Here is a 13,040-nt window from a genome sequence, read left to right as displayed (position 1 = left end):
GGTGGTTTTGCTGTTACATGCAGGCAATGACATTCAACCAGGTGATCCAGACTGGACCAGATGAGGAAGGCAGTGATGACAAAGCAGTGACAGCAATGGGGATCTTGAATACTATTGATACGCTTCTTAGTGTAGTTGAAGATCACAAGGAAGTAAGTAAAAATTACTTTAAAGCTGGTATGTATTGTCTAAGGCACTGAAAGTCTTTGGTAGTTCCAGTGTTTGTGACACTGTTATCTGAAAAAACTGTCCTTTCAGCCAAAAATGTCTTAAACCAGAAAATAATCAACACAAACAAGTTGTAGCAGAGTGGCTCACATTTCTAACACAACATGTAGTAATAGAGCATAAATGCCACAAGAATCCAGGTTCCTGTTCAGATAGGTGGAAGCAGCTTGCCTCTCACAGATGGAAGGGTTGGCTCAGCTGGAAAAACCCATCTGATTTGATGAGGTGTGCCCTTCAAAGAAAATAGGTAAAACTTTAGTTAGCTGTGAACGTCAACTCTGGCTGAATTGGCTTGCTCTCTGCAACAGAATCAATGTCTGTAAACACAGCTCTTGTGGCTGTGCTGAATGAGGGGGGTTTTTACCTGCCTAATCGGCACTGTAGAATTCTCCAATGTGATGAAAACTTCCATTATTTAGTTTTGTTGTACTGAATGGACTAACTTCTGTCCAGAGTACAGCTTGTTCAAAAGATGCTGTTGCTGATTAAAATCTTTCTTGACTTATTCAGTTACTGTTTTTTGATAAATACATGATAGTTTTTTGGTGATTAGACAGTTCAGTAATAATTTGGACTCTCAGGGCTCTGAAGACTTTACTATGGAAGCAGCGTAATACAAACTTTGAATGCCCAAGGGTGGAATCCGGTGCTGCCATGCAATAAACCAAGGACCAGTTTGGTTCATTTACTTGTTGCTAAAGCTGCTCAGCAAGCTTTTCCTGTGCTTATTTTTGTCAGCAAATTCTTCCTATCTAAGTGAAAAGTTTGTGTACCAATATGCTCGTCTTGAGGTACTCAACTCTAAAATGTTGATCAGTAAATGTTTATATTTAGAGACATGTCACGCAGGATGACCACTATTGCAAGAGTTAAATTATTTAGCTGGTTAGTCTCAAATCTTGGTCTGCATAGCTAAGACCAGAAACCCAACCCTTACTTGTCCATATGCAAGGTGAGTGCCCTAAATAGGTTAATGTCTGTTTTGTTAGCTGTTCCGTGAACTTAATAAATACTAATTGGGAAGAGTGTCTGAATCTGTAGACCAGTATTTAAACTGTCCACATACTTTATGAATATCCCAGGCTAGGTTTGGGAGGCGGTTTGATACTTGTTTGGTTTTGTGTGTGTTGTGTTTTGGTTGTTTTTGGTTTTTTTTTAAATTCACTTTTCTGGAACAGCAGATATTTCCTGCAACTTCTGTTGCTTACCCTTTTGATATATAAATTTACTTAATGTGTTTTAATGGGACTGAACTGTTGCGTAGGGTTACTGTCAGGCTTTTCTTTTTAAAGGAAACTGTATGATGAGATTCTGCAATAGTCAAAGAATATTCCCAAACCACCTTGTATTAGAAGTTATCTTACAAAACCTTAACTAAGAGTGCGGCTCCTTTTGCATTTAGTGCGCTAGAATATGAGAAATTTGGAATTGTTTTGAGAAGACTATATTGGATAACTAGAAACTGCTTTGAGGAATTTTATTTTAAAACGTGTTTCAACTCCAAAGTATTGAAAATAGTAACAAATTTTCTTTCAGATTACCCAGCAGCTGGAAGGGATCTGTTTGCAAGTGATTGGAACAGTTCTGCAGCAGCATGTATTAGGTATCTGTGTTTTTGTTGGTTTATTTTTTTAGGTGTATGGGATTGGCATTAAATTTACCTAGGTTATCTTTGTTTTAGAGTTCTACGAGGAGATCTTTTCCTTGGCTCATAGTCTGACCTGTCAGCAAGTTTCTGCGCAAATGTGGCAGCTTCTTCCTCTTGTTTTTGAAGTCTTTCAGCAGGATGGCTTTGATTATTTTACCGGTAAGTAATACAAATAAATCAGAAAGCCAAATGGTTTCATATATGTGATTTCCACCATACAGTGAACTGCATCTTGATTGAAATGTTAGGAGAGCACTGAAGTGAGCTTAGGCTTGAAGTATTTTATTCTGCTGTTGCTGCAACCAGACCTGTTTGGCTAAAGCATCTATGAGTAGATATGCACTTATCTTGGCAAACATTAAGCAAGAACTGTAATTAACTTTTAATACGTAGATGTCAACCTGATTTTAACAGCTCGTCTAATAAAACATGCAAACAATATCTAACTGATCATTCTTCTCTTGATGCAGACATGATGCCTCTCTTGCATAATTATGTTACTGTTGATACAGATACACTTCTGTCAGACACCAAATATCTTGAAATGATCTACAGTATGTGCAAGAAGGTAAGTAGATTCCTTTGTGATAAAGAAAACCTGTGATCTCTCAAGTAATACAGCTAAACTGGGTACTCTTCCACATCAGACTGTGAAACTGAAGAATTTTGATGTCTGCTCTTAAAGCATTATGCTTTAACATCCTCTGTGATTCTCTGCAAGTTGTTGCAGAGAAATTTAAAGAGATTGCACCACATTTCGGATAGATGCTTTTGCTGAAAGGGAAGAATAAATGATGCACAATAAAAGCAGATTAAACAACACAGGGTTTTGTGTATATGGGCATGCAAAACATACACGTATTGCAAAAGGTAGATGGTTTCTTTTATTTGAGATGTGTAGCCTCACTATGGCTAGGGTACCACATACTGTATTATGCTAAAGGTCTTAAATCTATTGGCTAAAACAAGTGAGGGAGGAAAGTAGAAGGATAGGAATAGGAAGTTATTTTCCCAAGTTCATCCCAAGTCAGTGATGAAAGCTGGGAGCAGAATGCAGTCATTCTGACTTGTTCCAGTCTCTTTTGGGCAGTGTTTCTGGTTTTAACTTAGCTTCTCAGCTCCTTGTGTGTTATAGGTAGCTGCCAACTGGGCTTTCATAATCCAATCAATATGTAGAATACAAAGCTTTCCAAAATGTTAGCCTGATGTGAGGAAATGAATGCTTCTTTATGATGGTGTTAATATTTTATAATCTCTAGTCGTCATCTGTGGGGATATCATGTGTTGTCTCTACGTAAGAACAATGGTGAACTGTTAGATACCCTGCCCTTGGTATTTCCCGAGTAATTCCTTTGAAGATGTTTAAATATTAAAGTGAATAATTCTTGCCAGCCTTTATTTGAAACCTGGGCTGATTGGCTGATTGTAAATACTTGAATGTTTTATTTATATGAAAAAGAAAATTAGTCTGTTATAACATCTTAGTGATTAGTGTTTTAATAGCTGAGCACAGTGAATTTTTAACACAGAAATTTTAGGTATTGTGTGGTCTCCCACTGGATATCCCAAATTTGTAACTATCATTTTTTACAAAATTCAGTACACGAATGCATAAGAAAATTTTGTTTTGTGTATTGAAGTAAACATTTGCAAAATGGCAGGTGATGCTTATACCATTACTCTTATAAGCTCTGCGTCCATGAAGTTATTGAGTATTTGTACATGTAAATTAGTTTCACCCGCATGCAGCAGTGTTTCAGTCTCTAGTCATGACACTGAGGCACTGCTATCGATTTGGCTGCTTCACTGATGGAAGCTTATTTTAGCATTGCATCAGGGTGGGTAGACTTAGATCAGCTTTTCAAAGCAAAGCCACTATATAAAAAATAGTTCTTGAAGGGATATCATCAACAGTAATTGTTATTTTTCAGGTCCTCACAGGAGTTGCTGGAGAAGATGCAGAATGTCATGCAGCAAAGCTGTTAGAAGTAATTATTCTTCAGTGTAAAGGGCGTGGCATTGATCAGGTTGGTAATAACTTTGGTTGCTATAACTAGTAATTAGTTTTTAAAAGATTTTATTCTCCAATACAGATTGATTATGTGTTAATGTGAGTCCCATTCTGAGAAGTTTGTGTAGCGTGACTAATCATCCTGTCTTGTACTTCAGTGTTACTCAGTTGACAGCACTGCAGAGATACTGCACACTTTGTCTCCAGAGTTTAGGACTCTGCGCAACTCAAGTGTTTTCTTGAATCTTCAAGAGGACTGGTTTAGGAGCATCTTGATTTTAAAAAATAGATTAATTATATTCTAAGTAATTCTAGTGGATATTCATTAAAATTTTTCAATCTGTCAAGTTAATAGCCTTGAAATAAATAAGAATAAAAATGCAGTTCCTAGAATCCCAGTTAATGTTGTAGAGGAACCGGGGACTTAGTTGAAATTTGGGAGATTATTCTGCGTGCTTCTGCTGTGTACATGACAAGCACTTCCTAATAGCTATTTAAACATTTTTTGCATGCTTTTAAATACTTGTGGATATGGTCCCTGGAAACTTTAATTTATGTGAAAGAAAAATCTTTTATAACAATTTTTTTCCAGTGTGGCATCTCTAAAAAGACGACTTCTTTGAATAGCTGTTTTCTTGGAATGTTAGTCGTATCTCTTGATTTTGTTGTGGATATCAAAAAAATGACTAAGTTGATTTTTCTGGACTCCATAGTGTACACATTTTCTCTATTTTTTTCATTTTTTTTAAACACAAGATTATAGAACCAGGATGTTCTATAGTGCATCTACACAATCTACAGTGCATGATGTCACAAAATCCATGTGCTCAGAGCAGATTGAATTTTTCACTTTTTTATTTCATCTTTGTATATGACTTCTGCTAGCAATTAAAAACTATTCCCGTTTTATGCCACCTGTATTTATATGCCAGACTGATTTTATGCTCTTTCTCAACTTCACTGTGACATAGAGAACAAAACACTATTTTTGACCACTAAATCTGCAACTGTTCTTGCTCTTCAGTGCATACCCTTATTTGTGGAAGCTGCATTAGAAAGATTGACCAGAGAAGTGAAAACCAGTGAACTGCGAACAATGTGCCTCCAGGTTGCCATAGCTGCTTTGTATTACAATCCTCATTTACTATTAAATACATTGGAAAATCTTCGTTTTCCCAATAATGTGGAGCCTGTCACTAATCACTTCATAACACAGTGGCTTAATGATGTGGACTGTTTCTTGGGGTAAGCATTTCTACTTGTGAAGATTTTGCTCTGTAATACACCTCTATATTACCTGGTTGTGAATCGTAACAAAACTTGCAACTTTTGTGCTCTTTTGTTTTGTAGACTTCATGACAGAAAGATGTGTGTGCTTGGCTTGTGTGCTCTTATTGATCTGGAGCAAATACCACAGGTTTTAAATCAAGTTGCTGGCCAGATCCTGCCAGCTTTTATCCTTTTATTTAATGGATTGAAAAGAGCATATGCCTGTCATGCAGAGCATGAAAATGACAGCGATGATGATGACGAAGCTGAAGAAGATGAGGAAACAGGTACGAAAACTGAAACACCACTGTTGCTTTGTAGTTTTCATTTTTTCTGATGGAGATGCAGAGTTCCTTTGTGGAATTCTTCAGAGTTCCCCAATTCCAAAAATCAAAAGCTGCAGTAGAACACTGGACATCTCTTAATGACTTTCAAGTATATCTGGCTTACTTTCCAGTCCCTCTTAAAAAAACTAACTTCCTAGGCTGAATTGCTGCAAAGTTACATCAAGCTAGCTTTTGTGTGAGGATGCTGTCATTGCTGAAAGGAGTTGTTACTGGGGCATGTTTCCCATTTGAGTGATGGTAAGAGTCAGTAGAAGGAGTTCCCAGGAATCCTTCTAATCCGTCGTACAGTTTGGACTACGCATTACGAACAGTCACATGAGCTGCTGCTGTTTAGCTGTGTACTGAAGATTAAGGTTCTTGTGATTCCTCCCCCTGCCCCGGGCACCCCAAACCAAGATAGTCTCAACTTCATCAGCCTTTATCAACTTTCTTCTTCATACAGTTATTTCACAAACTGTCACATCTTTTGCCGTCTTCTTTATATGAAGTTCAGTATTACCTGCAACTTCCCCATACTTCTTTCTTCCACCTTGCCTATACTCTGCTTAAGCTTTGAGCTCTTGATCCCTCTTTCTATCTTCCTGTTATCAGCCTGGTGTCTTTGCTGAGTGAGTGTGGAAAACTGTTCCAAACAATCAATACCTTTTGGCTTTCATCTATCTACTTAAAACCCGGGTACTCTTTGATCACTGCTGTTGAATTCTGGACTCTCCAGACCGTTGTCATGGTACATTATTTGTACTGTTACATTTTCTATTTATCAAGCATTCTTTTCAACAGCCCTTTTGAATGTACCTTTAAAAATGCTTTCATCAAATTATTTCAAACTTTCTGTAGAGCATGAATATTGCTTTACTTAAAGTTTTATCAAGTGCTGTTCCAAACTATCTGTAAATACGTTTTTCTATACACATTTTTATGACAATGAAATTTTCCTTTCCCACTTAACACAGTTGGCATAAGTGAGGGAAGAGGGTCTTGGGGGGGAGCCATGACACTAGGAGAGGAGTTGAATGAGCTTCCCCCTTTGCACTCTGCGTTATACTGTTACCAGTTCCAATGCCTGTTTTTCATAATTAGCCATCTTCCTAAAGAGTTGTTCTTCATATTCTTGAAACTTTTTTTGTGTATGATATTTAACTCAGAGGAATTGGGGAGTGATGAAGATGACATTGATGAAGATGGTCAAGAATATCTAGAAATTCTAGCAAAACAGGCAGGTGAAGATGGAGATGATGAAGACTGGGAAGAAGATGATGCTGAAGAGACTGCTTTAGAAGGCTATTCCACAATTATTGATGATGAAGACAACCCTATTGATGAATATCAGATATTTAAAACAATTTTTCAGAGTAAGTAACTATTTCCTTTTCTGGCCAGCAAGTTAAAATATAACTTAATTTTAGTGTATACTGTTGTCGGTTAGAACCTTTTGAAAGCTTCTGAACGAGCTTTCCAATATGTGCTTCAAACAAGTTCTTGCTTTGGGAAGGGGAAACATCGTTAAACTTACAGAGTAGGGGGGGGACACCTGAATGAATTTATGGTGGGAGGGAAGAGGTCAGACCTTGTCTTAGTGTTTCTAAACATCTTGAATTATGTAACCCTAGCAGAATATTATTTGGATTAAAATGGCAGTGAGTTAGTAAGCTTTGAGTTACAGCATGTTTTAAAAAATGCTTTTTTGCTTATGTTTTCTTTTGCAGCAATTCAGAATCGTAACCCTGTATGGTACCAAGCTTTGACACAGGGTCTTAGTGAAGAACAAAGAAAACAATTGCAGGACATAGCAACTCTGGCAGATCAGAGGCGGGCAGCACATGGTATTTTCCCCTCTTTATACCATTAATTGCTTCTTTTGCTGTTTGAATGCTGTTTATAGACTCAAGAAGCATAATACAGAAAATGCGTATAATTCAAGCCTGATAATGTCTTCATCAAAGCAGGGTTGTTCTGCATTCCAGAGGTGTTTGAAAGCTCTTGAGATTGTCAGGTCACAAAGCCTCAATGCACAAATTGTATGACATACTGCAGATGTAAGGAATGATAGAAATGTCTTAAGTGGCCAAGTAAATAAAAGAATATTTGTCATAATTGTTTGGATTTGAAAACAATGGAATTGATAACCTGAAGGTGGATGGACTCTAGGTACGGTGACATACACATGAAGTGGCTGATAAATTATTTCCTGATATGACTTAGTCCACCTGGGATGGACCATGATTTTGTGGGTGGGGGAATGCCATTTATGGAAGTAGTATCCATCTGTAAAGCTACATCATTAAGCCTAGTAAATATTTCAGATTGTTTTTCTTTAATACAGATTTAAAAATATAGGAAGTGGGCAGTTCCTCAGTTTTTCTTTCGTTGTGCAAGTTTTCGCAGGTGTTTGAGAGTAAGTCAATATATGTCACTTGCTAAAGTCAAGGCTGATTGTTGAGTGACCAGTCCAGTCTCATATCCTGCATCTTATTGAGCAATTACTACAAAATGTTTCAAAACAGAAGTTCAGAAATCTTTAAATAGAAAGATAGGTAGTAAGAATGTATGTTTTGTAAGTAGTTTTATGTCAGAAAACAGCCTAAATTACCTCACAAAGCTTGTAAGTGTCCAGAATGATCCACTTATAATGGGTATAAAATAGAGTTTCACTGTGACCCCTGTCAAGCACTAGATGTCATAGTGATGAGATTATATATGCGTGCATTTTATGAAAAAGAAGGGGGTTGGTGGTTGGGGTTTTTTTGGTTTTTTTAGCTGCTTATTCATAGAGCAAGCTAGGTTCAAATTATGAAGTCTAACTTCAGCAACTAGATGCTTAGGAAATTAACATGTGCTGTCCCAGCATACTGATACTCTGTTTAGGCTACCTAGCAAGCATGGAGACGTCCTGTTAGAAGGGTTTGGAATGTAATTATTTCATTAATGTAGCTAAGAAGAATTTCCATAAGCTAAGAGATAATGTCTTCTGTGTGCTGCGGAGCTGGGAAGGAACAAACGGATGCTCCCCAGGTCACGTTCTCCCCCTGTTCGCCATCAGCTATGGCAACATTTTCCTGGCCTGTTTCCAAAGAAACAGAGACAAAATGCAGATCCTCTAGATAATGAGCTGTCCTGTGTTCCCAGAAAGAGAGACTGTAGCTATTTTGAGGTAGAAGAAAGCTCTTAGACAAGAAGTAAGACTTGAGTAAGCATTGTTGTCTTGACCTGGGAATAATACAAACCTTTTTCTGCATTATCTAGATTGTAGTAAAGGTACAACCTAAATTACCAACCTAATTTTTAGTTGTTCATATATTAGAGCTTGTAAAAAGCAGTCTTACAGTACTCTTTGAAGGATGGGCTATGCAGCTAGTAAAACCAAATAGCTTAAGTATCACTGTAAGTTATAGGGATGGGTATGTGGACCTCAGATGCCTAAAGATCTTACTTAAGGTATAGTTGAAAATGAAAAATGATAAACTTAGTAGTTTTCTCTTAGAGTTATGTTATTTGGTCTAGTAACCTAAACTCCCAATTACCTGCTTGCGTATGGGTGAGGAAATGCTTGTGTGATTCAGCTGGTATCTCTGTACTGCTTTTTTGTACATGTGCTCTGTTACTGATTTGACTAAAAAGTCTGTTAGTGTTAATCGGAAAGAATTAGGTGCCTGTTAGCAAGTTTAGAAGTCCAGCATTCATTCAGGTCCTGTTTCTGAAACACAAAAATTACATACCTGAGTCCAAAAGCTAGAGTGTGGGCTTTTTAAAATATAAATTCACTTAAGCATAGCTGTAACAATATTGAGAGATTAAAATAAAAAAAAAAAACCAATCCGTCTGTTGTTTGGGGCCTGGCACATTTCCACTTTGTGGGTGCTGATTACTTTGTTGGGTAATCCCAGGTTAAACCTGCATCTCTGAAAGACTCAGAATGGTCAGTCACGATCCTAATCTGTCTTCCCCCCTACACACACACTAAAATATCTTCCTTCTGTTTTTTTGTTTTGTTTTAGAATCCAAAATGATTGAAAAGCATGGAGGATACAAATTCAATGCTCCAGTTGTGCCAACTTCATTTAATTTTGGAGGCCCTGCCCCAGGAATGAATTGAATTATCACTTTTCCTGCTACTGTGTGATTGTAGTGAAGAGCTTGTGTTCCTCCCAATAGTGGTTCCAGAACTGGTTCATGTTATCTACAACTCACTCTAAACTAATTGATAAATAGATTGGACAAAAGCCCCAGAAGTGGGACCTGATCATGCAACCTAATACTGGAAAGCAAACCAGAGGTTTTTTTGAAGATAGGAAGAATCTGAATTTAAAGCTTCAAATGACACACTTTGGAAATCGGAAATCAAGAGGAGATGTCATGAACACAGCTTTTCTTTTTCTGAGGAAAAAAAATTAGGCATGGGCTGCAGGACTATTTAAAATGTCTCATTTACAGTACAAGCTAGAAGGCAGACTTAATTTTTACACCTGTGGCGGTATGAGTATTTGCCCGATTTATTTCCCTTTTCTCCCTTCCTATTGGGTGTCTATTCTTTTAATGTAAATAAGATAAGGTAATCAGATAGCCTTACTTAATCTTCATCATTTCCATATATCAAGATTGTTCATATGTAGAATATTGGACACTTAATGTAGCACTACATAACTGATAAATCTGTAAATGAATTAGCACTTTCATATTGAAACAAGCCTGCTAGCCTATGTACAAAAATAGCAAAATGTTTGCTGTTTATAAAAAATAAAAATAAAAAATAAGGGATGTATTGGGGAAAATAATTTCGAGTTATTAATTTAAAATGAACTAGCAGTTTTGTACCTGGTGACTTTGTGGTGCAGTCACCTCTGGTTGTGACTTGAATTCGGTTATGTAAAAAGGGGTTAGTGATATTTCATTGCTGCTAAAAAAAAAAATAGCAACACCCTCTGTGTCCTTTGTTTTTCTTAAAGATCTCACTGTACAAGGTGAAATTTGGATACAAATGTGTACTGTAAAAACTGAGGAATAAGTTACCTGAAGCAGGTAAATAAGGTGTGAAGTTCTGCTCTTGAGTCGACTGAAGTGTGTGGATGAAACATCTATATATATGCAACCTGTTAAAAACACAGTTTGATTTGGCTAATCTGGGCTATGACGTATGAATAGTTTCCCACACCTAATTTTGCAAAATAATCTTTCCAGCACGTGGTAGTGCAGGTGCACTACCCTGCATTTCATTGTCCCTCTTTTTGCACTCCCAGCATTAGTGTGTGCTGTTGTCTGCCTGATCCAGACTGTATTTGAAGTTTTGCCAATCTTTCATTTTTGAAGCCACAATTTTCTTCCTTCAAAGTTGCTATAGTAACTAGTATTTTAGCTAGAGAGGCAAAATACAGTTCCCTCTGGGACCACTATCAAAACCACTGTATGAAGAAGCCAGCAGGGAGATGCTGTGAACGGGTTGGCTTAAATGCCCCCTTTTTCTTTTCTAAAAGCAAAAATTCAAAGGTTTTTGATCTTGCCTTGAGATCATTGGTGTCAGGTCTTTTAAATCAAATGTTTGGTTTGTTGTATTTTGGGTTTTTTTTTTTTCTTTTGGCTGTTTTTATATAAAAATGTCACCTGCTGTTACAATTGATATTAAACATCCTACCTTAATTTAATGTAAGCCTCCAAAATTTAAATACAGGTTAAAAATAAACTGAGTTTATATCTGTAAAAATGAAATGCACATATATATATATTATGATACTCAAAATGCAGTCTTGAGAAAATTGGTTTGTGTGGTGTGGTTTTTTTGCATCAGCAGAGTAGCAGGAGTTGGTGGTTTGGGGTTTCCTTGATGAGCTGACCAGCACCATGCTCTGCTTTCCATTTGCTGCACACCCGCTAGCGCTTCTCTGGGCAGGTGTGTCATGGGCTTTTCCAGTCACTCCTCTCTGGTCTGCCTTCCTTCGGCAAAGAATTCCCTGCACACAGAGTGCTAATGTGAGAGACTGAGCCAGGACTGTAATGCCATGTTGCCCTAGCCAAATACCAAAGGGATACTTTAAAAGCAAATTGTGGATTTAAAAGGATGGATATTGCGCCTGATGTGAAAAAGCCTAAAAAAATTAAGCCTTGAATCAGAGTATCCATTATAGTAGTGGTATGAGAACCACGGTAGTAGTTTTGAATCTTTAACTGACTGGCCAAGTACATATAGCAGAACTGGGTTTTTTGTAAATGTGTAATTCATGAGCACGTACAGGTGTACTCCGGCCTCAAAGTAATCTCTAGACAAGGTTTTATTTTTATAGAAAAAGGTGACAGACATAATTACAGCATGCCTTTTCCTGTGCATTCCTTGACCTTGAAAAATGCCCAGTTTGACATAATTTTTTAACATCTGCTTGTTGGATATCTGCTCATCTTGTTATACATACCCCAAAAATGTAAGAGAACCTTTTAGTACAGATGAGACACTCCTGCCTCATGGCAGAAGATGTGATAGCAGCAGTGAGAAGGCTCTTACAGACAAAGCAGATGAAAAAAAGAGGGGAAAATCACCAACTGTAGTGCTGTTGTCATTTCTGGAACAGTTACATTTTTCAAGTCACAAGTCAAGGGAATAATTTTATCTTGGTGTGAGGAATACAGTCTTGCTTCAAGGGTGCTTTTATGTGTCGCTAGACTGGTTAGCAAGGAGCATCTTTTTTAAGAATGGATCTAGAACTTTGCTTTCCTTTGCTCCAAGAAATGTATTTATATAAATTGCAAAACAATTTTGCATTGTTGTTGGTGGTGATAGTGCATTTTGTGATGCAATATATCAATTTCAGTGATACACTCATGTCAAATTTAAAATTGATCTTCCTCCTAGAACTTGCACTTATCCGTTCCATTTTCAAGGATAATGCAACTCTAAAGGAAGAGCTGGGAAATTTAAAAGCCTCTGTTTTTTCTATTATGGAAGATCTCCTTGGATTAATAAACATCTAAAGCAAATCCTTATCTTCACTTATTTCAGTGTGGTGTTTTGAATGTAGCTGTATTCTTACAGTACTTTGGAGTCCTGTTGTAGTAGCTCTAAGGTTTGTACTTGCCTCCCTAGAATATTTCTTCCAGCAAATGTTAGGCATGACCACAGTTCTCTTAACTGCGTGAAAACATAAAAGGCTTATGTCATAGACTATTTTTTAACGCGTTGACATATTGGATAAATTTAATGCCCTTTTTTCCTAAATTGGTACATGAAAAGAATTATTAATAGGTGTCAGCGTAGTACAGCAGAGCTCTATTCAAATCTCTTGTAGCCTAGAATTACTACTGCAAGATTCAAGAAGGCTGCAATGGATTAATTACTGAATACCTGACAATAAACATGCAGATGATTTTACTTGTGCCTAGTAATTGATACCTGCTAAGTTTTATGGGTTGATTTTTTTCTAAGGGAAATTTTTTTCCTGTTGTTATCTTGATGATAAAAACATGAAGCTTCTCAGCATGTTTTATGTTTCCATGTTTCTGTCAGGTTCCCTTTCAGTCCTTGTAAGTAGTATCTCTTACTAACCATTTTCATTTC

The 13,040-nt window shown here is 37.0% G+C and overlaps 1 protein-coding gene across 1 annotated transcript in view; it reads left to right on the top strand.

Moving 5' to 3' along the window:
* The window catches only part of IPO7 (importin 7), a 38,013-nt gene extending 25,544 nt beyond the window's left edge, over window positions 1–12,469 (top strand). The window contains exons 16-25 of the mRNA XM_056353689.1: window positions 24–152; window positions 1,765–1,831; window positions 1,910–2,035; window positions 2,347–2,444; window positions 3,808–3,903; window positions 4,912–5,132; window positions 5,238–5,443; window positions 6,649–6,855; window positions 7,210–7,326; window positions 9,499–12,469. Coding sequence (XP_056209664.1) covers window positions 24–152; window positions 1,765–1,831; window positions 1,910–2,035; window positions 2,347–2,444; window positions 3,808–3,903; window positions 4,912–5,132; window positions 5,238–5,443; window positions 6,649–6,855; window positions 7,210–7,326; window positions 9,499–9,596 — 1,365 coding nt within the window. The 3' untranslated portion in view covers window positions 9,597–12,469. The remainder of the gene's footprint in view (window positions 1–23; window positions 153–1,764; window positions 1,832–1,909; window positions 2,036–2,346; window positions 2,445–3,807; window positions 3,904–4,911; window positions 5,133–5,237; window positions 5,444–6,648; window positions 6,856–7,209; window positions 7,327–9,498) is intronic.
* The last annotated feature ends 571 nt before the right edge of the window (window positions 12,470–13,040 follow it).

This window comes from Falco biarmicus, chromosome 10 (genome assembly GCF_023638135.1).
Source record: "Falco biarmicus isolate bFalBia1 chromosome 10, bFalBia1.pri, whole genome shotgun sequence".
Classification (NCBI taxonomy): Eukaryota; Metazoa; Chordata; class Aves; order Falconiformes; family Falconidae; genus Falco; species Falco biarmicus.
The sequence above is the reverse complement of the archived record's forward strand: the minus strand, read 5'-3'. Positions and strand labels throughout refer to the sequence as shown.